Source organism: Notothenia rossii, assembly GCF_949606895.1.
Source record: "Notothenia rossii genome assembly, chromosome: 4".
NCBI classification, from domain to species: domain Eukaryota; kingdom Metazoa; phylum Chordata; class Actinopteri; order Perciformes; family Nototheniidae; genus Notothenia; species Notothenia rossii.
In genome coordinates, this window is record NC_136902.1 from 9792282 (window position 1) to 9820272 (window position 27991).

Genomic DNA, 27991 nt, shown 5'->3' on the forward strand with positions numbered 1-27991 from the left:
GAGAGCAATCTGCTCTGATTGGTTAGCTCTGTTGTGATTGGTCAACCACTTAGAGATCTCTCGACCCTTAGCCTATCAGGTATGTGTTGGAGCGCTAGCCAATAGAACTCCCGCTGGAGGGAACTTTGGGATTTAAGCCTTTGCAGACCTGCACACAAACCTAAATAACGCACTACAGGAAAGGGAAAACCAGAAAAAGCAGAATATGGTGCAGCCCTATTTAAAACATTCCATAATGCACCGTGTAATGTCTTCTTTGTTTTACTTTTGAAGGAACCCTGGACTATTTTCATTGCCAAAACTGAAGATACTCATGACAATAAAGCTTTGAATCTTGTCGTCTTACCTACTACCTAACTTTCAAGTCAAGTGCCAGAATCAACAACAACATGTTTTGTTTGTTTGGGTGCTGTCCAAGGGGCTGACCCACCTTTATAATTAGATTATCAACAACACACAATCCGTGCAATGGTTACACGTGTTACAACTTTTACACATGTTTTTAAGTGTTTTTCTCCAAGTGTTAAAACATAGTGCATTAGTATTACTTATTTTAATCTTATTTTGTAAACATTGTAAACACTTTTTAAAAAAAACTCCAGTCAGATAAGACACATGAAGGTTTCACAGTCACGCTTCAAACAGAATATCCTGTTGAGTCGGTGCAGCACGAGTGAAGATTTAGCCCCATTTCTACTCTGCTTTAAAGCCTACCCTTTCCCCGGAGTGCATCTCTTATATTTAGTGAAGCTAATATGTAGCAACACGTCCAGTTTCATGTGTCTTTTTCTCACAACACAGTATTTATATGTGGTCAGGTACGGTCTGCAGAGCCTCTTCAGGGTTTCTGTTGATGTCGACATTCTGCAAAAGAAACACAAATACTGAGTCCATTAAAAACCCAAACCCGAACGACCCATTCAGTTAGAAATGTTTTCTGTATGTGGTGTGTTTAAGAATATATTAATTAGGAATATACTTCAACCCTTATTTAAATGTAACCTACATAAAGATGTACATCATATTGTCCCTGTCAAATAAACCAAAGGAATAAAATAAATTGTGGTTGTGAGACATCTCAAGATAAATAATCAATCTTAAAACAAATTGCTTTTAACTTTAAGTTTAACTTGCAGCCTTTGTGAGTACATATTTATTTTACTATTTGACTATGAAAACAGCACCTGATTATATTATATAATTCCTCTAGCTGTTTATTCTGTAGGAATTCTGTACAACAGTGACCACTTTGGCCACAATTGGCAAATGGATAAAATGACATACATTTGTTTTTTCTCTATATAGTTGAAAGAAATCCGCACGACAATTTGTAACATGTTCAAATGTAAAGTAAGAGTAGCACAAATAGACAAGGGGCAACAAGTAAGAAACGTATGCAAACATTAGAGAACACAAGTGAAGTTTTGGGAGCAACAACAAATAATGTGTGGAATTGATCATCATTGCACCTTTTTGCTTATGAAATAACTTTTTATGAGGAAGATCTTGATACCCATATTTTTGGTTTCAAATCACCCTAATATGAAAAAACAAAAGCTGTTCAGCGACATTTCTGTTCACTCCCCACTCCTAGTATAAATATATATTTCATCGACACATACAAATGACCTAACATTAATGCCTGCCATCAGACGAATGTAATGTACCGCAGACCAATAGTTGGCAAAGCTAAGTATCTATTATGACAGATCTGCATGCTATTATAAATATGGTGTGCTTGTGGAAACTTACCACTGGCCTCTCTCTGTGAGTGTTGACTGCTTCAATGTTGAGGAAAATTGACTCAACGTTACAGCCTGAAATTAGGAGAGAAAGTGAGACTGTTAGGGAGAAGTTGACTGAGATATGGAAATGTCACACACTCCAGGATTTACCACGTACCGTAAGCTATCGGTGTGAGCTTGAGCACAGTGTGAAGAGGGCATCTGAGATAAGGCAGCTCAGCTTCAGAGGAAAGAAATCATAATAATCAGAATCAGGTTTCTCTCTTAAAAGGAATTTGCTTTGGTGTATCATTGTGGAATGATAAACACAGTAAGAGGAAAACAATTGTAAAAAGGAGCAAATATATAACTGTTTTGAAAACAAATTAAAAATATTTATAAAAAATGAAATATTTATATAAAAAATATTTATAAAAAATGAAATGTGTGCAGTTAATCATAATTTAAAGTGGAAGAGCCGTGCAGTTTTAAATTAAATAGGTAGCAGTCGTGTGTTGAAAACAATGTGACATACTTCTGTGTCAGATTCTTTTTTGAGGCCTGGATTTGTGTACCTGCAGGTTTGTTTACAAAGTAGGCCAGCAGGCAGCGAAACACAGCTTGGTGGCAGATCACCAGAACATTTTCCTGCCTTTCCAGCTCCATGATCACCGGCTCCAGACGATGGACGAGGTCCTCATAGGACTGGAAAAGAGGACAACATTATTAAAGAGTTTATCAATAATTCAAACAGACTCATTCTATCATAGCCTCTCAGTCCACTTGATGTGGGCACGCTATGAACTGACCCGACCTGACTCTACTCAGACTCTCTTATGATGATCGTGTCTGGAAGGAGACGTCTGGGTGGGAAAAGAACCGATTCAGCAAGGCGAAGTTCTCTGTTAAATCTCACTAACGACCATGTTTTATCTTGTTTGCAGGTATGTAAAGTTACTGAGTATACTTGCTCAAGTGCTGTACGACAGGATTTACATTTTATGCTGCTTCATACTACACTACCAATATTGTATTTTTGTTATAGTTAATGTAACCTACTTGATAACTTCAATTACAAGAAACTTTGCAGATTCAAATTAATACAAATTATTTAAAATATATTCCTTATGGTGTACAGGCTGCCCCTGGCCAACTTGTGGACCCACGCAAAGTTATGTGATGAGGCCCTGTGTCGCGAGCATCGACTGGATTGGATTGGGGGAGCACGCGTGTGAACTGCGAGCGCACCGGAGCCTCGCAGCGGCGAAACTGTGGCGCGCTTGATTGCGCCGCATTTGCGCATCAGATGAGACTCCCTCCGCAAGATGGGGCCCCACGCAGGCTGCGTGATCTGCGTGTAGGGAGGGGCGGGCCTGATGGTGTCAATCTACTCAGCAGGATATACATTTATCAAATTTAGCTGAATAGTTACAGCGCATGTCCAATACCGGCACAGGGTTTGATTTCGGCCCCATTTCTGCACGCGATTCTACGATAGAAAAAAGCTTATTTTCCCAAAATGTTGAAATATTGTCTTGAACACCAAATTGCATCAGCAGAGCTGCTCACAGAACAGGTCGGACTGTGGTTGAATGGGCAGCAAAACGTGCAGCTCCCTGATACTATAATGGTTTAATGCAGTGGTTCTCAAAGTGGGGGGCGCGCCCCCCCTGGTGGGCGCAGAGGCATGCCAGGGGGGGCGCGAGAGACCAGGAGGAAAAATGGTTATAAAAAAAAAAAAAAAAAGATAAAAAAAAAAAAAAAAAAAAAAATCATAATTTGAAAAATTATTGATTCGAAAATAATATGATGCAGTACAGTACTATTACGTCTGGGTCTCTGTTTCATTAAAGCTCGGCTCTGTGTGTGTGTGTGGAACGAGCCATTTTGTGTGCGCGTGAGAGAGAGAGAGAGCGCACCGGTACTGGAGATCGTTGTTGTTAGCTTCTGGTGCTAGCGAGCTACGCTAACGGATATAAGGAGTTTTTTCAACAACAAAGTGGAGGAGAGTCCTCTCCTGTCAGACTGAGAGCTAAAGGACTCTCTCAGTGTTATCTCAGTGGGTCTCAAATGTTTTGGTCACCATTAATGTAAATAATTATTTCCGAGGCACACGTTTATATGATCATTATAGTTATAAAAAAATAAGAGAATAAATGAAAAACAGGTATGAAATACTATATGACAGTAAAACAAGGATAAAGTTTAAAAGGGTGATTTGTAAAATATCCATCAAGAAAAAGTAAATCTGTTTACATTTCTGTTTCATATGGGTGTTGAGAGATGTATCCATAGATCTCTTCCTTTCGCTCTCAAAGTGCACCAGATTGATGCTTTTAACTTTAATATTTAAAAATAAATCTTCCCGGGGAAGCTTGCCCCCGGACCCCCCTATGTGACGTCCACACATCACCTATAAAAATAGCACTTTATCCCTGCTTACACCTATATGCCGTGAGCTGAATATCGAGCCTTCATTGTAACAGTCGCGGGTACGTTGTGTATTTGCGTGGGGATTGTTGCAGTAGAAAATTCCACTGTAGCGACCGGTACATTAATGGGAAACCCTAAATGTTTGAGCACCCTCTATGAAACGTCAAGCTACCCCACAGCACCCCCAAAATAAATCTCTGGCGCCGCCACTGAGCCTGATTATTCGTTTTGGGGGGGCCCGACTTTTTTTTTTCTCCAAAGGGGGGGCCTGACAGAAAAAGTTTGAGAACCACTGGTTTAATGAAACAAGTCTCTAGTATATTCATCGGAGCACTTACCTCCCCCTTTGGGTAACGATAACGATACTTGTCCTGGTCTCTCAGAGCAAACTCTTCTGGTAAATTCTCCTGAATCTCTTCGTAGGTTAACTCCTCACACACACCCTTTGTGAGAAAAACATGAAAATAACCATTAAAGGGGCCTATTATGCTCATGTTCAGGTCATGTGTCTCTTCTGTGACATGTCTCCTTGCTTTAAAGTTCAAAAAGCTCTTTATTTCTCTCATAAAGCCTGTGCTGCAGCACCTCTCTTCACCCTCTGTCTGAAACCAGAGCCCAGTCTGCTCTGATTGGTTAGCTGGCCGGCTCTGTTGTGATTGGTCCACCCCTTATTTAGAGATATCCCACCCTTTAGCCTATCAGGTACAATGTGTTAGAAGCGCGAGTGTTACAAGGTGATGTCACTATGTTACAGAAGTAAACAAAGGAGTCCAATGGAGGTGTTTCAAGCAGGGGGGGAGTGTGTGGGAGAGAATGTGTGGGATAATAGCCTTTGTAGACCATCTACATGCAAAACTACCACAAAACAGAAAAGGGAGAACCCCAACAAGCATACAGTAATAGGGCCTCTTTAAAAAGGCTAGCTTTAGAGCTCGAAAGTCAACGTAATGATTTGAAGAGCTAATTCATTCAACCATGACTGCACACATTTGAAAAACATAAAATGAAGCCTAATAATTTATTATGAATGAACTCACAGCATCTATCTCATTGAGAGCCTTCCACTGCTCGTACGGGACCCCCAGAGCCTCGGCGGTCTGGATGGTCCTCTTCATGTGACTCGTCCACACCTTCAGCTCCGTGATGTCCTGACCTCTGATGAAGGTCGCCAAACCCTTCGCATACTGGAAACAATAAGTGGAATATAAACATGTTATTATACAGTTTGCAAGAAAGGATTAAACTTTAACATGATTTGCTGTTTATTTACTTCTTCAAAAAAAAATGTATTTGGAATGAATTAGATGTTTGAGCTTTTGAGATCATAAACTCCAACCAAGCAATTCATAAATGAATGGAGGAAATATTAAGCAATTACTTCACAACAAAAATAATATTTAGTTTTGGTCTGATCAGCTCCATCTTAACCAAATACAACAGTACAAATCTTGCTTTTATAGAGCTTTCTGAGTCACAGGGGAAACATATATCTGTATCAAAGACATTAAAAACAACATTTTGCATAATAGGGGACATTTAAAAAGGAGCATTTGTGCATTTGTACTGCTTCAAATGAATTCAGTCATCCACAGATGTACATATCCCGTATTATATTGACATGTTTATGCACTACCTTTTATTTTGTATTTTTGTATTTTATTATATATGTTGGATTGTTGGAGGAGCTCAGGTCAGAAGAATGTCTTTGCCATTTCTACACTGTAGCTTATGTGCATATGACATTAAAACCTTTAATGAAATCTTGAATGTCGTTCAATCTCCTCACCTCGTGTCCTCTAGGGGAGAGGCCGGAGTCCCCCCCGATGCGACCTGTTAGGTTGAGCTCGCTCTCTCCGTGGCGGCTCAGGTAGATGGACCTCGGGGTGACGTGGATGTTCATGAGGTAATACACGATGCGGCTCTGGATGTGGTCCTGGACCCGGTTCACCAGGTACCGGCTGCCCACGTTGAAGATCTTGATGTAGGACAGCTTCCTGTTTTAAGTCAGCATTGGGGAAAACAAACTATTAAAGGTCACCTATTATGAAAAATCCACTTTTTCATGTCTTGTATTCATCAACATGTGTCCCCTCTGTGTAAAGAGATTCTGAAAGTTTCAGGAAAAAAGATTCTCTCACTTTTTGTCCTCATTTCTATAAAAACCTGTCTGAAAATGAGCTGATCAGATTTTGGCCACTTTATGATGTCATAACGATTTTTTGGCTTGTGTAACCATTAGCCAATCACCAACCAAGGTAACCCCCCCCCACCTTATCACTTGAATCTCCTCCTAGAGCACCATTGTGTTATTTTTAACCAAATATCTCTCAGAGGGGCGTGGGGAGGGGCTCCTTATTTTCATCTAAAGTAACAGACAGAGAATCAGCACTTTGGAAACAGGGCTGAAACAGACCTCAAAAATCGGGAGAGTTTCAAAACCAAAGACTTTCAGTTGTGCACGCTACTAAAGAGACGCGCTACCATGGAAACCAAACAATGGTGTCGCTGTATTAAAGTCAGAGTGGAAACAGTCGTGAGTAAATCTGATTTTGTCAGAAATCGGGAGTCTCCCGTGAAAATCGGGAGGGTTGGCTGCAATGATCTGTTTGGTATTTCGAGCCAAACACTTCAGAGGCATGTTTTGCGTATATATGAGACCTATAATATATTGAAGAAAAACTGTATAATAGGGGACCTTTACATGAATTTGTCCTGGTTTAAAGGTACAATTTTTTTACAGAGTATTGTTTTAATCTCATAGGAAGAAATGCATCATGGGTCATTACCTGTCCTTCTCATCGTTGATGGGCATGTAGCTGGACTTGTAACAGTCGATGCGCCGGCTGAAGTCTTTCATCGCCTCGTCTTCGTCACAATCCACGTAATCTGGACTCCCCAGTTTCACTTGCTGAAAAGAAAAGACCGTTTTGAATTTTTAATTGTGAAAACTACATCCCTACAGTATCTGCAAACATTTAGAATAAAAAAGAAAAACATTATCATCGACTGACCTTAATATTCTCTGCAATGATTTCCGGGTCATCGCAAATTGATTCCACAAAGAACACCTGAATACAGGAAGTCATTCAAAAGTTACATTTATGAAATAAAACATATATTTTATTTTTTCCCATTGTGACCATGTGTTTGTGTATTTGATTCTTCTTCCTAAGGTATAGTATTACATTTGAGAAGCTATTCCCCCAGTCTTTGTGCTAAACTAAGAGAACAACCTGCTAGCTCTAGCTTCAAATTAAACAGAAAGATTTTGTTAACAATCTTTTCATGCATCTCTTGGCAAGAAACAGAATAAGCACATTTCCCCCCAAATGTCACATGCATGTTTAAACTCACTTTGTAGCCCCTCTCTTTCGCATAACTCAGGATGATTGCCCTCCGCTCCCTGGTGGTGTTGGTGGCATCAAATACCTGGAGAAAAACACCAAGGTGTGGAGTGCACTTTTTTATCTCAGGGATAACTGACTGCATAAGTCATGAGTAAGACATACATACAAAATGAATTATTCATTATGTTTAATTGTATTAAGAGGGACAGTTTCAGTTTTACTCACGGCAGCTTGTCCCTGTTCCTTTGAAAAGTACGCAGCAACATCTTTGAGAGCGGCTGATGCACAGGCCCTAAAAGAGAGGAGAAACTCTGATGGGCAACGGAGCAAAAACTGCAACAATATGGGAGGATAATGAAGGTGGCAAGAATAATGACAGATGTAGACAAATCAGAACATTTAAAACTTCATTATAAACATCTGTTTTTACATCAACCGTCCTTCTTACTTGCGTATCTTCATGGCCTCCTCATTTTCGGGATTAAAGAACTCAAAGTCCTTGTAGATCTTCACAGCCTCCCTCCGGTACTGGCCCACGTTAAACGCTAGTTAAATAATGGAAACAGAGATTAGAAAAAAAAAACATATTCCTTTTTAGGGCAAGAAAAACTTATGTTGAATGTTTGATGATCCAATAAACTTTAAACATGAAACACTTCTTGTCTAATTCACAGATTTCAACAGGATTCACTTTCACTGACATTTTGTGGGCACTCCGATCCAGTTCAGGTAGCGAGTTAGCTTCTTGGAGATGTACGTCTTCCCTCTGGCTGGCAGCCCCACCATCACAATCATCGTGGGAGAGTTGCAGAACTGAGGCACCGAGGCTGATGGAAGACAAATGCATTAACACGTAGCTCAATGAATGCTGCTAAAAATGTAAGCATTACTGTGACACATCATTCAGCATAAGAGCATCAGCCTTGTGTTAAATTGGTTTAGTCATTACGCAGTTGTTGAATGCTTGCCCGTCTAAAAAACTGCATTATAAAGGCAGACTGCAGGGTTGCACAAAGTACCCGGATGGTCCAGTGTGTGACTATACAGAACAAGGAGAGCCTCCAGGCCGTGGGATTATGAATGGAGTACACTGTGTCAGGAAAATGCTCAAAAGGCCCATGTCAGACAGTGAACAGAGAGGCCTGGCTGTCATCCCATGACTGAGTCTACTGTCTGTCTCTCTGTCTACCTGCAGCCCTCACAGGAGCTTCAACATGAAGGGTTCAGCACATTGAAACATACCAATGACTGCTGGAAGTGTTAGAAAATAAACACTTAAACAGACATGAGTTATTAGAAAAAGAACAAACAGCAGCAACACAAAATAGATGCTTATTCTTCTTCTTCTTGTTCTTCTATTCAAGCTGCACTTACATCCTCTCCTTCGGTTCAAGTTGCAGCCAACCCATGGCACCCAGATCTTAAGCAGAGGAGTCTGTGTGAGTTTTCTCTGCTCTCTGTTCACGCTGAGAGACATGATTGAGCGTGAGCGATGGACAGCGCCTGCTGTGATCTTTGTGTGCTTCACTGAACTCTACCTACTGCTGGTCAGCTGACTGTTGCCAAGGAGAAGCACTCGGTGGAAGGGGGAGGACCTGAAGTCATGCTGCTCGCCTGTCTCTCAGTCTGTTTTATGATTCCTAAGGACTTAAGGGAGCTGATAAACTGTCTGCAGTGATGTCAGAGAGCAGAGAAGAATTTATATCCACCGTCCTGTTGTGGTGACACGGCTTCAAACAGTCCTGTGAGGCGAGTATTACAAAGTGAGGGTCCTCTCATGAATTCAAATGAGCATAGTGGCTACTGAACAAGCCGTTTGTTTACCTAACTGTGGAGTGGAGATGGGGGAGTCTCCATTTTTACCACTAGAGGGCAGTTTATACCTTAAATCTGGCACAATCTAAGAGGTTACAGTGGGTAAGGGTCATATCAATAATATGCAATTATATGAGCAACAGTTGTTCATGTTTTTTTCCAAAAACATATTCAAATGTTGTGTTTTTTACCGAAATAAAGCAGTAATAATAGCAATGAGGAGTGGGTTAACATTGTTAAACCACAGTGGATGATGCTTCAGTGAGATTAACTTTAAATGTATTCAACCCTATTGTCTTCGTTTCCCCCCCTTACTTTGGTGTTCACTGTCAAATTTGACCGACCCTCTTTGAACTGCTATATTACATTAACACAAAAACAATTAATCATCACCAAATTTCATTTAAAACCCTTTCAAACTGTAAATATTATATCAGCCTACTGGTATGTACATGAACAACTGCAGTAAATATACAAAGAATAGACACTGAACATGTATTGCGTGTGCTATGTTTGATCCATGTGGGGGGATGGGCACATAAGAGCGGGAAATGTATCAAATTGTTCTGTGTGTGTTTGTGTGTGCCACTGCCAGGTGTTATTCACATGGGGGGATGGGCACATAAGGGGGGGAACCGCAGTGATGCGTCCTAAAACCCGGAAGTAAGTTAGAATTTTTACCACGTCCGGTTCCTTCGACAAAAAGCAATGCAATTTCTCCATAGGATTTTGGAAAATAGCTCGAAATAAGGTCTGTGTTTGACACAAATTGAAGAGACTAACAGATCATGTTTTGTTTTACGATATTAAATACATCAGCAGTGATGTATGAAGAGTTTACGTGTCTGAAAAACGATGGTTGTTAACATGTGGCTGAATAGGACTACAGAAGTTGTCCAGGTCGTTTTACGTCATTACACCGAACACGTAAACACTCCCGCTAAGTTTGTTTGCCCTGCTTGCAAGTACCTGCCTCCTGCAAACTGTTCAAACAAACGCTGCCTCCCAACTGATGTGCAATGAAATATTGGGCTACTAGTCATCTCGAACCGTCAGTTTAAAAAAGAAGGTGCGATACCGTTCCTATAAATATCAATAATTTTGAACATCGCGGCGAAATTCCTTCGACTCATTTTGAAGTTTTGGGGGAAGCTGGAAGTGAAGTCAATGCGGGAACGCTTCACTGTGCGGCGAGAGAGCCAAACACGGACAAAGTGTGTTGTCATGCGTAGACATTTTTGAATTACTGAGTTTAGGCACGTTAATAACTTTTTAATGAAGTTGACTACAGTATATTCATATTTGTCAGTACTTTCCTGTCAATTCAACACACTCTCACTCCATAATCGTCCAGGAGCGACATTTGGTCGGGGTCTCGTGGCGTGCAGTTGTGACGCTCCTAGGCTCCTTCCGCTTCATAAAGGGACGCAAATAGCTTTCAACTGATTGCAATGTATTCCCATCTGCGGCGGGATTTGACGCTCATGGAAGCACGGCATTCGTTTGTGCCGGCTGCCCTTAAAGGCAATTTGAGCGTCGATTCCCATTGGATAACGGAGAATTGCACACCCGGAAGTAAGTATTGCCCTTATTGTCGATTGATTTTACATTGATATCTGCACCACTCATCGATTAAAAAACACCAGATTATCCTTGTTAATTACACAACATTGATTGGTTTAAATTGTGTGCAATGCTTTTGTATTTTTCCCCTTCGATTCGGAGAAACAAATGTTTTTTCGGAGTAAACACTACACTACCCAGAATCCCCAGCTATCGTTTAGGACTACACCATGTGCTCTGTTTGACAAACCCCGTGATTAGTTCTCAAGCTCTGTGATTGGTTGACCTCCAACTTCATTCCATATGGAAAAAAAAGTTTAGTAAAAGATAAAATCATACTTTATTCAGCAGTGCTTGCTTTACTCTTTGAAAGTCATCACATGAATGCATTGTAATAAATGGTTCGACTGAATTAAATATATTACACATCTGTCGTAGTTCTTTATTTTTATATATCTACAGAGATCGGGCTCAGAATAGACCGGAAACTATTCTTTTACCGTTTAGTTTGAATTTCACAATAAAGTTAGTAGTAATATTTTGTTTTGATATTATTGTTTTTTATTAACTACTAGACCGCTGGGTCATGTTAAGACCATATTTTCTGTGTTGCTGTGGGTGTTTTCCATCGCTTTTGTGTTACAAATATCAAAACAATAACTAAATATATCCGTCGTAAACTAAACCAGAAACAGCAGTATATTTGTTTTGTTAACACTGTAAACTTGACAGCTTTTTAACCCAAACCACCTACTGGTTAAAGCACGTTATTACACGTTTAGAGTAATGCAATGCAGGTAGATTGTGTTGCTTTTTAATGACTGTTTAAAATGCCTTTTTCTTAATGTATTTTATTATTATTAACTACTTGTTACTTGTTACTAGGGACGCTGCTATCGATATTGTGTTTCGCAACATGTTCTCTATCTATGGCACGTCTCTACTGGGAGTTGTAGTTTTAAAAGACGTTTTCGTATTCCCCATAATAAGAAGTTGCCAGTATACTGTGTACATCCCTGGAGGTTTAGGGGATAGGAAACACTCAAATTTAAAACATATAATTAATAAATGGTTGAAAATTGCTTGTTCCCATAATGGGCAGCATATATACCCACATGCCAGCTAAGGTCAGAAGAGATTTTTCTTAACAGCTGGTCTTATGTTTGTGAACCCTCCTGTTGTTAATTGATAACATTACATTACATTAAATTACATTATATTAATTGATAAGCCTAAAACATGCACTTGCCAAGGTTCAGAGGCCAATTTTGCAAATACGGCTGTAGCCATCGATCATCTTAAAATAAGATATACTTTATTGATCCCAAGTCGGAAACATTTGCGTTACATCAGCATGTGTAACAGTTGTAAATATGCAGTGGTGTTTATTTGTAAATCATTTAGTATAATCACACAAATTCTGTGTTTTATATTTAATAATTCTGTGTTCTTTATTTATTGATTGTTCAATACCTGACAAGGCCGGAGATGAAATATCTATATACATCCTATAAGAGTATAATACATATGTATACTATTTCAGTGTTGGCGGCAGTTCCTCATGTTTGTCTAGAAGTCTTCTCATCAGGGCTCTATAAATAGAGAACTACGGCAGATATCTAATATTTAATGCAGCCGAACCGTGTATTACAATGCCGTTATGTGATGACTTTCAAAGAGAAAAGCAAGCACACTCGGAATAAAGTATTATTTTATTTTTTTTAAATGTTTTCGGTCTATTTGTTAATGACGATGTGATGTGAGATGTGAGACTGGAATTGCACAGGGGAAAATAACGTATCTTTAGATGCAGATGTTGTAATACTACTGTAATACTAATACGTTTGCGCTGTGGACCAACACTATACATTGACGGGGAAGGGGGTAGCAATAAAGATAACACCATTAAACAGTTACACAACATAACAGAAATAATATCGATAGCAGCGTCCCTAGCAACCATCTTGGTAACAATGAAAACGTTCTATCGACGCGATTTCCTGAAGTAATCTTCGTAATAACTAGCAAACTAAAGATCATGTACATCCACTGCACACATAATCTGAAATAACAACTCATATTTCTCGCATCAAATGACATCAAAACGCATTTTAATGGCCAAACTAACTTTAAAATAGGCATTTTCCACCGAGAATAAAACGAAGTTCGGCCATGTTTTTTTTTTTCTGCAGGGAGAAATTTGAAGCTCACTTGACATAGACGCCAGCCATTGGAATGAATGGTGAAAAAAAACGGGATTTGTCAAACAGAGCACAAGGTGTAGTCCTAAACGATAGCTGGGGATTCTGGGTAGTGTAGTGTCTTCTGCCATCCTTTACTCCGAAAAATTATTTGTTTCTCCGAATCGAAGGGGAAAAATACAAAAGCATTGCACACAATTTAAACCAATCAATGTTGTGTAATTAACAAGGATAATCTGGTGTTTTTTAGTCGATGAGTAGTGCAGATATCACTGTAAAATCAATCGACAGTAAGGGCAATACTTACTTCCGGGTGTACAATTCTCTGTTATCCAATGGGAATGGACGCTCACATTGCCTTTAAGGGCAGCCGACACAAACGAATGCCGTGCTTCCATGAGCGTCAAATCCCGCCGCAGATGGGAATACATTGCAATCAGTTGAAAGATATTTGCGTCCCTTTATGAAGCTGAAGGAGCGGACCGTCACAACTTCACCCCACGGGACCCTGACCAAACGTCGCTCCTGGACGATTATGGAGTGAGAGTGTGTTGGGAGAATATAAACATAAATGATCGTAGTGAAGATGATGATTAAATTAAGATTACAAATCGATAGTTAGAGCTGCTGAATTTCCTCCCGTCAGATGTGATTTAAAACAAATCGATTATTTTTGTAGTTGTAAACTCAAGTGGATGAAACTACATTTATTAGTGCTTTCATGTCAATTCGGCGAACATATGATACATTAAATGATCGTGAGGATGATGATTTAAAAATCGCTTGTTTGAGCCGGTCTGCATTTCCTGATGAGAAAACAAACCGATGCTTTTTGTAGTTGTCGTACACCAACATGGATTAAACGTGTGTTTTTTTTTACCACAATGTTGGTGAAATTAATGGATAAAATGCACGGATTATTATTATTATTATTATTATTCCCACTCCGATCGGGACACTAGGTCCACCGTTTCCCCGCAGCGAGGCTCCCCCGTTGACAGTTTACGTGGGCTGGGCTGGGTGCAGTACCGAAGTGGGCTGGTCGGATAAGTCACTAGCACATCCCCCACTCCCCCCGTTGACAATTTACTAGCGGTACCGAAGTGGGCCGGTCGAGAGTCCCGGTATGATTTTTAGTCCCAGTCCACCACTGGCTACATGACTGTATGATCGCCCATATTGACGCATCTAATTCCTAAACTTCTAACAGATACAACATAAACCTATCCTTCAGCCTCATATGAGCTCTCAGACACGTTCAAAATTAAACTGTCATCGCTGTCTGAGCTTGCTGCTGTGTGCGCCATCGTGCGTTTACATGCAGTTGCTGGGATCCTGAACGGTGCAGCTGGAGCGCTGTGCCCGCAATGACGTCACACATAATTTGGCGGGATTTGAAGAACCCAGAGAGGATCCAGAAAATGGTCAACATTGAAGGTCAGATTAATGGTTATCAAAGTACAAATATCCAAAATCAGTTCAGTAACGGTTTTCAAGGGGACAATATTTACTCAAATTGATGGGTTTGGATGATGGGGGAAACTCGTGTCACAGGCTCTTTAAGTTGGCGTGACATTGAAGCAGCGACCCTGCTGTAGTTCGTTTATAGCATAACGTTAGCATTTTGCTTCTGGCAACTAGATTTATGATTTGAAAATTATAAAAGTAGGGTATGTGGAGATTATCCGGCTGAACAAAACGTGATCTGTCTCTTAAATGTGTGTCAACCACAGACCTATTTTCCAAAATCCTATGGAGAAATTGCATTGCTTTTTGACGAAGGAACCGGAAGGAGTTTATTTCCGGGTTTTAGGACGCGTCACTGCGGTTCTCTATTTGTTTATTTGTGTGTGTGTGTGTGTGTGTGTGTGTGTGTGTGTGTGTGTGTGTGTGTGTGTGTGTGTGTGTGTGTGTGTGTGTGTGTGTGTGTGTTTTATCTGATCCGGATGGTTACTAATTCCTTTTTTTATGGCGGCCATTTTTGACCGGGAACACCATGGGTGTTACAAAGTTGACTAAATCATCCAAAATTCAATGAAAGTGGTGATCAGCAATTGTATATGTTCAAATGTCTACTGCAAAGGATATCATAAAGCCTTAATGCAATTGAATGTAAACAAAAAATTATGATTGATGAAAGTAGTAAATCGGTCAGATTTGACCCGAAGACAACAGGAGGGTTAAATGCATTTCAAGATACTGTTTAATATGATTCAGATCCTTTATTACAGTAAAAGTCCAGAAGCATTAGCAGGAAATGCATTGAAAGTGAAACTAGTCATTCATCTGCACATCAGTCCCTGTAAATGAGAATATATATAGTACTTCTCTATTAATATCAGTGACGTGGACATCATTTATGGTAAGAGGGCCAGTAGGGGCAGTAACAGCAACAAAAACACCATGCACCAAATAAGATGAAACAAATTATACATATAGGCCAGCAACAAAGACACTATAAATAAAAACTATGTATGAAAGCTTGACTACTTGGTTTGCAAGAAAACCTCATATTTTGCAAATAGAAAGTTGGACGTGTGTTCAACACTATTCCCTGAAAAGTAGGAAGTGGCGTCGGAAGGAAAGCAATACTGCAACATCTTCACTTAAAGGAATAGTTCAACATTATCGCCTATTCACTTTCTGATGGGAGGGTTTAACAAGGGGAGAAATACCTCACGTCCGTCTGTTAGCTATAAAGCTTCTGTCAGGAGCTAACGTTGTGTTGCACAGAGACTCAAAACAGCCAGCCTTGTTGTATCCAAAGATAACAAAATCTGCACCTCAAAATCACTCAGATAAGACTGATTAGTCTTATCTCTTGTGGTCTTCATACAAAGCTGACAAAAACGGTATGGCTTCAAATTAAACAATGTTGATCAACTCATTTAACCGACCCTAGAAAGCAGGGAAGCGTATTCCTCAAAATGTCAGACTATACTTGATTTTCTTTGAATGTTTCTTTGTCCAGCTCTGAAAGTCAGCAGATATTTATCTGTATGACATATGGAACATACCTTGCCTGATCCAAAAAGAAAAGGTCATTAATGACATAATTTCAAACCTTAATGTAACTCAATCTATAAATGTCAAATGGGGAACATCCTGTACCCGGTTTTAGCCGGTAAGTTTAACAGACTGTTTCTCTTGGGCAGCGTTTAGAAAGGCAGCGATGTGCACTAATGACCACCACTTCCTGTTTTGACTCGAGTTGGACCATTAAGATAAGGTACCGCACATGCTATTCTATTGGGCGTCTGACCTGACAGGAGTTCATTGTGTCCCAAACAACAGCCACAAAGCCAAATACTCTCTCCAGCTCTCCTCTCTTTCACAGACTGCACACGCACAGACATGAGCAGTTATAACTTTTTCTAGGAAAACTAAACAAAACATAAGAAAATTCCAGTTATTATTACAAAGCCTCCTCAGAGAGGACATCTTTTTCTGACGATTCCCTTGCTGAATCACATCTTGTGTTGTGTGTTGTTGTGTGTTGCAGTTAGTTCTCTAACTGTCTCATAAAATCACTCCACATATTATCATTCACGCAAGTGTAAGTGTGCAAATCATTAGATAAACAAAGAAAGAGAGTGAGATACAAAAAGCAACAATGGAGTCCATTAGATAGCCGGCAACTCTCTAAACCTGCTGTCTATTTCTTACTATTTATATGTGACTGCTACTTGAGCAGTTGCTTCACTCAACAAGGAAGTCACTTCCTCGTTGCATAAAGCAAGGTATTATATGTCACAGGTCTATTTTTACCCTCATATTGGATATATGTTGCACTCCGTATGACCACATGGCCTGGATATGTCACATTTAACTAGAAACCCACTGCGAGGAGTCTTCTATGCATTGTTTTGGCATGCTCTGTGCAGAGGCTCACCTGCGCTGTCACACCCGCCCCGCCTCAAGTGTTCCAGCTGGGGAGACTCCATTCTGCACTGCTCTCCAAGGAAGCAACCAGCAGAGCGGATAAAGACCGTCCGACACAATCCCCACACACTGGATTATAAACCGGTGGCGATGGAATAGATGCTTTTTTTTAAAGAAACTAAACCCCTCTGCCAAAGCAACCCCCAACCCTTCGAGCCCTCTCTTTTCACGCCACATGTGACATATGATAGCAGCACACTGGGCTTGTCCTTTAATGTTTGCCAGGGCCAGAGTTCACAACATACACACATGGTGAAGGAGAAGCTGCACTCAGAGGGCGTGTCATATGTGCAAAGGTCACTTAAAAGGGTGACTGTTGTTGCACAGGGGACAACATTTAATCAAACCGCTCATCATGCATGTCCAGTTTAAGAAACGCTGTCACTGAATACACTCTTCAACAAATGTTGAGGGTGGGATTTGAGAACAGACTCAAAGGTTCAGACATGGCTTTGAAAATTATGCACTGCAGTATTTATCCTTACAGTAGAGAACAGTTATGGCTTAAATGTTTATTGACTATGTAATAATATCTAAAATTCTAACCTTGTACGAGTTCATACTAATTGTTACAAAATACTGTACTGTTCAAACAAGTGTACAAAACCTTAAATACCTACACGAAATTCTACGAATGTCAATCAGATGACGACAAAAAAAAGGGAACAAAGAAAAACCAGCAGGCATGATTTTTTAAGAGATTACCATGTTTGTCTTAAAGGGACTCTGTTATGATTTTGTTTTTTTCCTTGTCCTGTAGTGTGTTATATAGGTTTTTGTGCCTAACAACGCCTCTATTGGACTCCTTTGTTTACTTCCGTGAGATACTGACATCACTATGTAACAATTGCTCTTCTATTGGCTAGGGCTTCAACTAGGGTTGCAAAATTCCGGGAATTTTCAAAGATGGAAACTTTCCATGGGAATTAATGGGAATAAACGGGAATTAACGGGAATAAACATGAATTTATGGGAATAAACTGGGAATTTTCAAAATTGAAGGTTGGCTCTTCATCGGGAACTTAAATATAGTTGGGGAAAGTATATTTTAGCATAATCTTGACTAAAACAAACAGATTAATATTTAACTCAACATTCCTGTTTTCATTCTTCAATTAAACAAATAATTGTTCTATAACATAATTAAAACTTGTTCTGTTCTACTGAAAAAAAAAAAATTAAAAAAAAAAAAAATCTGTTGAAATGTCATGTTTTTTGTTTAATTTTGCATCGAATATTTCCAACATTCCCCAGCTTAACTTACCATGGAAACTTTCTGGAAATTTACCGGAAACTTTCCGCCCGGACATCTCTAAGCGGTTGACCGATCACAACAGTGCTGGCCAGCTAACCAATCAGAGCAGAGTGGGCTCTGGTTTCAGACAGAGGGTGAAAAGAGGTGCTGCAGCACAGGCAGTATGAGAGAAATAAAAGAGCTTTTTGAACATTAGAGAGGTGTCACAGTAGAGACACTGATACTGATATTGTTACGGTTGAGTGAAGGAAGCAGGACCCAAATGCAGAAAACTCAGATTAACCTTTATTTCAAGGATAATGAAAAATAACTTGGACAAAACAGAACACTCACCGGTGAACTCAGTCACAAACAAAAGACGAACCAACACTGAACACAGGAAAAGACAAGACTAAATACAGGGAGGGGTAATCACAAGACGAGAAACAGCCGGGCAGGGGAGGAGAAACACAAGGGCCACAGGTGAACACAATCAGACAACTAGACACACCATGGAAACTAACGACAGAGGAAAACACAGGGGTTGCGTTCCAATAGTCCATTTAGCTTAGGAACCTTCCTAACCAAGTGAAATGACCCGGAAGTACCTCAGTGGCAGCCATGATAAGTGCCGTTCCAATTCTCCAAATGAAAGGAAAGGAGGTTTCAAACTTCCTTTATAACCTCCTTTAGCTTAGGAACCACTGGACCTCCCTTGACGAAAGGAGAGGAGAAAATGCTGCCCCACAATGCATTGCAGCCGCAGCATTTGCCGTCACTCAACAGTCGGCCGTTCACGGAAACAACCGATTATGACCGAGAAATTATATCATGAACGTTACGGTGCTTATTAAGCATTTTAAAACGTATGTGGTAAGTTGCCAAAGTGCTTTGTTCTGAACGTTCATCAGTATTATAATCAAAAAGAGAAATATGAACGTTAGTTTTTACTGAAATGATCAAATAAAGTCAACATTTCACTGAGCTGTGTGGGGTTTGTTCAACTTTTAAAAGATGTTTGAATGGTGATATACACAGTGATAGGTGTTAAGGACTAATGTTTATAATAAATACATTTGTATTGATTTAAGTATTTTCATACAATCATACGTATTGGGATCATTTGTATTAATGTGGACCGGAGGGAGAGGGTGACGAGCATAAGTTTCACTTTCCTTTTTTATTTCAATTACAACTTTGGTCATGAAGAATATGTTTCTCTGTTGTCCACGTTCATAAAGCATAAAACAACAGCATCAGAGCACGGTGCAGAGTCTCTAGATGAGTTTACAGTAGTCCCTCCTTCTTATTAAACATCCATGTTGTAGTCCGCTATAGAAAACTGTAGTTTCCATAGTTTCCCCACAGCAGCAGACGCACATTCATGACGTCCGCTGGCGCATCATAAACACGTCAGATAGTGAAAGTGTATTCGGATTCTCTAAAGTACCGCGGTCTCTTCTCCTAAGTCCTTTTGAATTCTCCTATCCACTATCCCTTAACCCCGTGACGTTTCACTCAGAGGTCAAGGAATAGGAGATAGGGTTAGAATTTAGGAGCTGATTTTTGGGTTATCGGAACGCAACCATGGAAAAGGACAAGACAATAAACCAGGAAGAAAACAAGACAGGGAGAACAGCAAAATCAACCCAAACATACAAAACTACAAACGTGACATAACATAAGGATCCTGACAGATATGAACATGAAAATAGCAAAATTAGGTCCACTTTAAGATTTGAAAGTTTGGTGTCCTCTTTCTTAAGCTGACTTACCCACCATCAATTCTCCTAGAATTGTTTTGATGATCTACAGTTTTTCTGTGTTTTGAATTGTTTAAGAACAATGTGCTTCTAACTGGCTGTTTAGGGGACTTCAAAAAGGCAATATACCCCACTCTTTGCAGCTCCCACTGGAGTCATACAAATACTTTTGAACTTTCTGATCAAATGTTTTCCTTGTGAGCAGATTTGAAACAATGTTGACTGAAGAAAATTTGATTAGTTTTTGTATCCTGCAGGCAAACCATTGTATAACCTTCAAACATCACCAAACCAACTTTCTACTCTTTAATAAACAAAAGATTCTTAAGCGGAAGATAAACCACCTATGTTTTTCTCCCTCATTCTCAAAGTGGTAAGAAGGTTTTACTTTTTATATAAAAAAGTTGAATTAAAGAAATGTATGGACAAAAACAATATGTTTGTGCAGTGGTGAGGTTGGGTTTGAATCGATTACTGCTTTTTGTGAAATGTTACATTCCAGGATTTTGTAAAAATGATATCCAGATGGTGTTTGGTACAGTAAATGAAAAAGGCTGAACAGGGGGATAAAATGGGTAGAGGGTTATTGGGGGACGTCCGCATGGTTGTATTTGTTTGGATAAACGGACAGCGAAAAAGTTATTCATTTATCCATTATTTACCAGCATCTCAGCAGGACAGTTAATTGAAGACCCTTTTGATTCTTCCTGGTCTGAGGGAGAAGTCTGAGGTGAGCAACTATTTTATTTACAAAGTGTGTGTTGCACATGGACAATATGGTTTTTATCTTCGGCTTGTTCAGAGGAATACTGCACAGTTAATCTCATTAGATAAAAAGGCCTGCAGAACAGTCTGTGTTTTTATTTGGGACCTTTCATATGTGCTGTACCTGCTACTGCCTTCTGAGAGAAATCTTTCGCATAGAGAAGACAAAAAACAAAAAGCTTTCATGGCCCATTTTATTTGACATTTCATCTGAGCCAGTTAGAACATCTAAGCTATGGTTTCGCTATAACGTTTGAACTCATCTTGCAATGATGTGTGGTTGTGCCCTGAATAACAAATAAGAAGTATCTTAATCAGATAAGTGAGACAATTTCTGCTGAGGAAACAGATCTCTAGAGAGCAGATATAGATAGACTTTAGTGTTTTAAAACAAAGAATTGCAAAGCCTTAAGGTTAAAACCACATAGTTTGTTTCTTGGCAATTGTGCTCATAAGAATTAAAAGCAGGAAACTATTGTATAAAACCTCTGAATGTGGGGGAAAAGACAGTGCCAAAAAGTTAACCATTACTGAAAGTGAAGTTACCTGGCCATGCGAGATAATTTACTCATTATTGAACAATTCAAAGGTCATCCAGACATACGGGAACATGACATTGATTACTTAGAAAGGTACTTAGAAACAAAGTTACCAGACTAAGTTTACTCTGTACAAGTATATAGAAGAGGAGGAAGGGAAATCTATTTTTTTTTTTTATTAAAAAAGTGAAAAGAGTACTAATGGACTAAAGTATGTATCTATCTATCTTGAGACACACTTTACAGTTTATGATTAAAAAAACTATTGGTGTGTAATTTGATGTTGGGTTGAAACCATCAGAGCTCTAAAGCATTCCAGAAGTTTGTAAAATGATATCCAGATGGTGTTTGCTACAGAGAAGCATAACAGTCAGACCAGGAGGGAAAATGGGCGGAGGGTTTAGAGGGGACCTACGCATGGTTGCATTTGTTTGGATAAACAATCGGCAAAAAGGTTAAGTCCGGATCATGCAGAGTTATACATTGACTTGCATTCCTACCAGCAGCTCAGCAGGACAGCTCCTTGTTAAACTCGGACAGTGGATTCTTCAAGGTCTGAGGTAGAAGGCTGAGGTGAGGAGCTATTTTACTAAGAAATTGTGTGTTTCTGCATGTGTAATTAGTTTTTATCTTAAGTTTGTACAAAGGAATTTCTTCACAGTCAAGCTCATTACTTACATTAACAGGCCTTTTTGCTTCAACATACTTCTGCTACTTAGAAAAATCTCCCTCGTGTAAAGAGCTTAAAAGTGAGTCTGCATTGCAGCTCAGTCATCTAGGTCGTGGTTAACCATGTCCTGTGTGCTGCATTTTGCAATGAGATCTCGTTTTTGTGGACACCACAATGCGGGCTACAGTATGCTGGCTTTCATTTTAGGATACTAACTTTTGCATTGAATATCATGCTGCGCTCACTTTGAATAATTTACAAAAATACCTCATGCTAAGATAATACAGGGCACTGATGTTTACTTTAAAGGTTAAGGGTAGAAAGGACTTGGTTTATTGGTGCTAAAGGTCAAATAACAGTTCCAGGAGAAAAGACCTACTGTTTGGCCAAAGACTGATCATAAACACAATAAACATAGATTCAATTCAAAACATGTTTGTAGATTGGGAGTATACAAAATATATTAAAGACGGGCCTCATCAGACATTTGATAGCACTCAGGTTTAGAAGAGGTACTGCATTATTGCTTACATAGCATGCGTATAATTTTTTAGGCTAAAAAACGACAGACAATATATTAAAAGATCTTCTCCTATTTGTCTGGGAGATTGAATGTATAATGATTTATCTATGTAAACAATGTTAACAATAAAGGTGTAACTCAATTACAAATTAAAACAAAATGGCATGAAATCCACAAAACCAGCCTGAAAAAAAGGAAAACCAAGGTTAATCTAGTTTATTAACCATTTGTATTATACTCACATGTGTCAGGTGTCCAGAAACCAATCTAAAGAAATGCTGTGTTGCTCCATGTCTTACTAGCTGGATGGTACATTTGTTGTTGATAAGTTAATGTTCAAAATATAGGATGACAATTTAGCAGTTTGATCACAGCATGAACTGCAAATCTGTTCAGTAAGGTGTCTTTGTCTCCTATACAGTGATGGGGTCATATCCAGCCCTGGCGTTCCTCCTGCTGTTTTCAGCGACCCTGCTTTCCAGTTGTGATGGTGGAAAAGTGCTGGTTTATCCGGTAGATGGGAGCCACTGGCTAAACATGAAAATCCTGTTGGAGGCGCTTCATTCAAAGGGCCATCAGATCACGGTTATTCGTTCCTCCACCAGCTGGTACGTTTCAGAATTCTCCCAACATTACACCTCCATCACTGTCATCCAGGAACAATCCCAAAACTTAGAGAGCCAAGACTTCATGACCTCTTTCCTGAAGAGGTCGATAGAGATCCGTCGGAATAAAGGCTCACTATGGGCGCTCCTCGAGTTTTATAGGAATATTTTCAACATGATGGGGGAGAACCAGAAAGTTGTGGCACAACTGGTTGTCAGCATCTTCGAGAATAAGACACTTACTAAGGAGCTACAGGAAACTGGATATGATATGTTTCTGACTGACCCTGCATTTCCAGGTGGAGTGCTGTTAGCACACTATCTCAAGCTTCCCTTGGTTTTCAATGTGCGTTGGCTTTTCAATGGCGAGGGACACTTTGCCATTGCTCCATCACCTCTTTCCTATGTCCCTGCATTGTTCTCTGACCACTCTGACAAAATGGACTTTTCCCAGAGAATCTACAACATATTCCGGCAAAGTGCAATGACTTACATGTACCACTATGTCTCGAATCCACCTTACCAGGCTGTGTGTGATCATTATTTTGGACCTGATGTCAGCGCCCTGTCTCTCATCCAGGGTGCTGATCTCTGGCTAATGCGGGTTGACTTTACATTTGAGTTTCCTCGTCCCACCATGCCCAATGTTGTCTACATCGGAGGCTTCCAAGGAAAGCCCTCCAAGCCTCTTTCATCAGATTTGGAGGAATTTGTGCAGAGTTCTGGTGAGCATGGGGTGATTGTAATGACTCTGGGGACCCTGCTTAGCGACCTGGGCCCTGATATATCGGAGATAATCGCCTCAGCATTTGCAAACCTCCCCCAAAAGGTTGTGTGGAGACACTTGGGGAAAAGACCAAAATCTCTGGGAAACAATACCATGCTGGTTAAATGGCTGCCTCAAAATGATCTTCTAGGTCACCCTAAAACCAAGGTTTTTGTCACGCATGGGGGTACTAATGGAATTTACGAGGCCATATATCACGGTGTCCCAGTTCTGGGCATTCCTCTCATCTTTGACCAGTACGACAACATGGTGCGTCTGAAGTCCCGGGAAGTGGCCGAGATTGTAGAAGTGACAACCTTGGAAGTTGAGTCTATGACTAGTGCTCTGAAGAATATTCTGGACCCAAAGAAGCCATACAAACAGAACATGGTTAAACTGTCACAGCTTCATCTTGACAAACCAATGAAACCCATAGACAGTGCCGTTTTCTGGATGGAGTTCGTCATGAGGCACAAGGGTGCAGCCCATCTGCGCACAGAGTCATACAAGTTGCCATGGTATGCCTATCACTGTCTAGATGTGATAGCAGTCTTTGTAGCATTTGGTTTACTGATCATTGCTTTAGTTTGGGTATCTTGTAGATGTCTCATTGGATGTTTGATAAAGACCAAGTCCACATCAAAGTCAAAGAATGAATAGATAACCGCATGATGATGTAAGCTGGAGAGTTGATAAGAGTGAGATAAAACATCTGTAAATTACAGTGGGACAGAAACGATGAAATAATACATAAAATTAATGTATCAGTAGAATGGTGTTGTTAAGTCTTATTCATAATAATGTTAAACTGTTCAAATCATTAGCACTATTCAATCTATGGAAATGTATTTTTGAAGAAAATAAAAATGGGATCTTTGCATAATTCACATGCAGTAGAGTGTTTCATTAACTAGTTTTACAATGGTATGTTGCTTTCCCCTCTTTCTGACAATTAATTATCATCAGTTTGTATGTTGCAATGCCTGTGAAAAGTTACAAAAATAATAAATTGATTGACGACGTTTCTTTTTTTCAAAAACCTGTCTTGTCTCTTTTTATACAAATCTCATAAGTATAACTATAAAGCAAGTTGAATTTGGACATGTTGAGTGTTAATAAACTTTAAATAAACAATTGACAGTGGTACGGCAGTTTGTAGCTGGATATATAACATTACATTGATGTTGGACTTATTTAACAACCAAACTTGTTGTCAGTTTCGTAGAGTTAGAAAGCATTAGCCTATTCACATACTGGAAGCAGAATCAAACCATTTAACCGATATTTCTGACCTTAAATAACGTAGGGTTACACAGTGTAGCCTATGACCCAAAACTAACTTATTAACCAATGTAAACCGGCGCCGATTAAATCCTTTATCTACTTTATAACTGCGGTACATAGATCAATAACATCAGTTATTAGTCCGGACTCTAGTTAGTGCCAATCCTCTTTCAAAGTATTAGGTACATTACATAGCATTTATATACAGTAGCTATACAACCACAGAAAATGCACAAATAATTTAAGTACATCAACTTCATCAGTTACACTAATGCAAGAGCTTCATTTATAGACAGAAAGAAAGGTATATCTAGACAGATATTTTTGCGACATGTTTTATTTCTCTAAGATGTTTCTGTTTAAGCCAATATACACACACATGCACACATAACACATCGTACTGGGCTTCCCTGCACCCAACTACAGCATTACATCATTATACTTTAGCTCCACAGCCTTGCTCTAAGAATACAGTGAAACGTAATAGAATGTGGTTAATCTTCAGTTCCTGTTTTATAAGCACATTTGAAACTGCATCATGTTTTACAAAAACATAAAAAATGTTGATTATTTAGCAGGCAACATCATTCAACTTGTAGTCAACGCATACAACTAGAAAAGTGGCACTCCGCAATTTGTCAATGTAAAGATATTATTTCCTGATCTGCAGTTTGTGCTACACGCACAGAGTTGGAGTTTGACAAACGGCTGAACGTCTCACGAGCTCGCAGGATCAGCTGTCTGAGTTGAGCAAGAATATGTTCCTCTCCATGGAGGTAAACCAGAGGGTTGAGAGCACTGTTCAGACACACAAGGCCACGACTTATCTGATGAGCAATGTAGACTGCATCAAACCATTTACGGCATTGTCTCTGTTTGGACAGTACTCTTGACCAGAGGTTAAGGTTCTTCAAAACATGATAGGGGATGTAACAAACAGAGTAAAGAAGAATCAAGATGAACAGCAACTTCAAGCATCTCTGTTTCAGTACCTTGTCAGTGGTGTTTGTGCGACAGAGCACAACAATCACATGTCCATAGCAGCCCAGAACGATCAGGAATGGGATACAAAACCCAGAGAGAGTCCATCCAACGCTGTACTTCAGGTAATCCTCAACGTAGATCTTACCGGTGGTATCATAGCATTTCCCAGGCTTGTTTCCAAACGTTTTGCTGAAGAAAATGTCTGGAACAATGTGAATGCTCACCAACATCCAAACCAAGACTGAGATCCCAACAGAGCGGAGGAAAGTTATTCTTCCCATAACTCTCATTGGATGGACAATAGCCAGGTACCTGTACACACTTATACAAGTGAGGAACCCAATGCTGCCATACAAATTCAGGTTGAAGCAGAATCTTGTTATCTTGCAAAGCACATCTCCAAAGATCCATTTACTCCCCATAAAGTAGTACACCATCAAAAGTGGGAGTGTGAGCAGGTACAAAACATCAGCGAGTCCGAGGTTGAGAACAAAAACATTGATGTTTCCCAGTTTCTTCCACTTCTGAAGCAAAGATTTCAAACCCCATCCATTAGCTAGCAGACCAACGATGAAGACTAAGATGTAAACAGGAGGCAGAAATGTGTGTTCAAAGTCAAAGCTGACACGAGTACAAGAAGACTTATTCATTGTGTATTAAGAGAGCGTTACAACAAATCTTTGTCTCTGTAGATGATATGGCTTATGAGCAATTTAAGAAAACCTCACCTACATGTAGGATCTGTTCAAAGAAGACTTCCTTTTTGATGCTCTGCTGTCACGGCTAGATCAAAGTGAGATCAAAGTAAAAAATGTCAGCAGCACGTATGATTTGTCCATCTGCGAACTCACCACAACTGTTTGTTATTCTTTCCACTGTATGATGTGGGAGGACGTGGTCTTGAGAGAAACTGAAAGCAGAAAAGGACTGTTTGCGTGTCCAAAGGTGTAAAAGTAAATCTCACCTTATATTAATTCTTATGTACCTTAACAGTTTTATCAAACACTTAAAGTGCATACTATTATTTAAGACATGGAGAAGCAGTTTGGGTGATGCAGGTTTGCTTCGTAATTTAAACAAATGAAAATAAAGGTACAAGTCTCCCTCTAATGGTAGATCTCCCACTAAAAACAAGAATTTACCAAGCCTTCTTAAACAGACTTGCAGATTTAGTGAAATATAGTTTAATTAATCTAAATGCTGTTGTTTTTCTCTTGAAATGTTTGTTAAGGTACACAAAGCAGAATTATACTTAATTAGAAAATGTAACTTTATGTGTACTTAATAGTCTTTAATCTTTAATTTATTCACAACAGCATTACTAATACCATTGATTAACGCCAGTTTACCAGATAACTGTGAAACAATACCTCAAATGCTTTTTTACATACACATACAAACTAAGTTGAGAAGATTTTACTTTTAAAATATATAGAGGAGAATAGTTTTTATGTTGTTAAGGGCAAATTTAAATTAAAGTTCAGGTTTAGAAAAGCAAACTGCAAAGACAGAAGTCTACAGTCACACTATGCCACACATTAAAAGATAGATATAAGTCGAGGTCTCAAGTTTCCTTTTGGTGCTTGGCAGCTGTGGAGAAGTTAATGTCAAAAAATTGCCACAAGGTGGGGTGAAAGTCAAGGTTTTAGCTGACAAAAGGTTTACCACGTGATGAGCACAAAAGTGATTTTTTAGAGTTTTTCTTTGTCAGTGTGTTTTTGCCATTGTGATCATCTTTTTGAGTGAGCAAGAATATAAAAAATAACAGGTGGAAATATGAGTGACATGAGGATTAGTTTAGTATCATAAAGATAAAGCAACACTTTCTAAGAA

The 27991-nt window shown here is 39.4% G+C and overlaps 3 protein-coding genes across 5 annotated transcripts; 1 reads left to right on the forward strand and 2 right to left on the reverse strand.

The window, feature by feature from the left end:
- Window positions 1-392: 392 nt before the first annotated feature.
- Window positions 393-17229, reverse strand: pfkfb1 (6-phosphofructo-2-kinase/fructose-2,6-biphosphatase 1). Of its 2 annotated transcripts, none has more exons than XM_079675498.1 (14): window positions 16976-17229; window positions 8206-8331; window positions 7953-8049; window positions 7730-7796; window positions 7512-7586; window positions 7169-7225; window positions 6944-7065; window positions 5944-6151; window positions 5195-5341; window positions 4496-4600; window positions 2300-2429; window positions 1903-1965; window positions 1753-1817; window positions 393-864 (listed from the first exon to the last, which is right to left on the reverse strand). In XM_079675498.1, exons 1-14 carry the CDS (start codon window positions 17025-17027, stop codon window positions 805-807), a joined length of 1374 nt encoding a protein of 457 aa, XP_079531624.1. In that variant the 5' UTR covers window positions 17028-17229; the 3' UTR covers window positions 393-804. The 2 variants fall into 2 exon arrangements, with proteins under 2 accessions (XP_079531624.1, XP_079531623.1); XM_079675497.1 differs by lacking the exon at window positions 16976-17229 and adding an exon at window positions 8879-9052.
- Window positions 17230-20683: 3454 nt separating this feature from the next.
- Window positions 20684-25026, forward strand: LOC307036066 (UDP-glucuronosyltransferase 2B20-like). Of its 2 annotated transcripts, XM_079676066.1 has the most exons (3): window positions 20684-20752; window positions 21833-21899; window positions 22941-25026. In XM_079676066.1, exon 3 carries the CDS (start codon window positions 22943-22945, stop codon window positions 24548-24550), a length of 1608 nt encoding a protein of 535 aa, XP_079532192.1. In that variant the 5' UTR covers window positions 20684-20752; window positions 21833-21899; window positions 22941-22942; the 3' UTR covers window positions 24551-25026. The 2 variants fall into 2 exon arrangements, with proteins under 2 accessions (XP_079532192.1, XP_079532191.1); XM_079676065.1 differs by lacking the exon at window positions 20684-20752 and having other exon boundaries at window positions 21715-21899.
- A 453-nt stretch (window positions 25027-25479) lies between these two features.
- LOC307037748 (P2Y purinoceptor 1-like) lies at window positions 25480-27990 on the reverse strand. The gene has a single exon (XM_079678816.1). It carries the CDS (start codon window positions 26806-26808, stop codon window positions 25813-25815), a length of 996 nt encoding a protein of 331 aa, XP_079534942.1. The 5' UTR covers window positions 26809-27990; the 3' UTR covers window positions 25480-25812.
- Window position 27991: the final 1 nt, after the last annotated feature.

What these genes read in the sequence shown, in the direction of transcription:
- pfkfb1 (XM_079675497.1), bottom strand. Translation starts at nt 8,981, where the DNA reads ATGTCTCTCAGCGTGAACAGAGAGCAGAGAAAACTCACACAGACTCCT. An exon ending in TCTCCCCTAGAGGACACGAG is followed by an intron (nt 5,342 to 5,943) that starts GTGAGGAGATTG and finishes TATTGTTTCCAG; the next exon opens with TATGCGAAGGGTTTGGCGAC. An exon ending in CTTTGTAAACAAACCTGCAG is followed by an intron (nt 1,966 to 2,299) that starts GTACACAAATCC and finishes TTTCCTCTGAAG; the next exon opens with CTGAGCTGCCTTATCTCAGA.
- LOC307036066 (XM_079676066.1), top strand. Translation starts at nt 22,943, where the DNA reads ATGGGGTCATATCCAGCCCTGGCGTTCCTCCTGCTGTTTTCAGCGACC.
- LOC307037748 (XM_079678816.1), bottom strand. Translation starts at nt 26,808, where the DNA reads ATGAATAAGTCTTCTTGTACTCGTGTCAGCTTTGACTTTGAACACACA.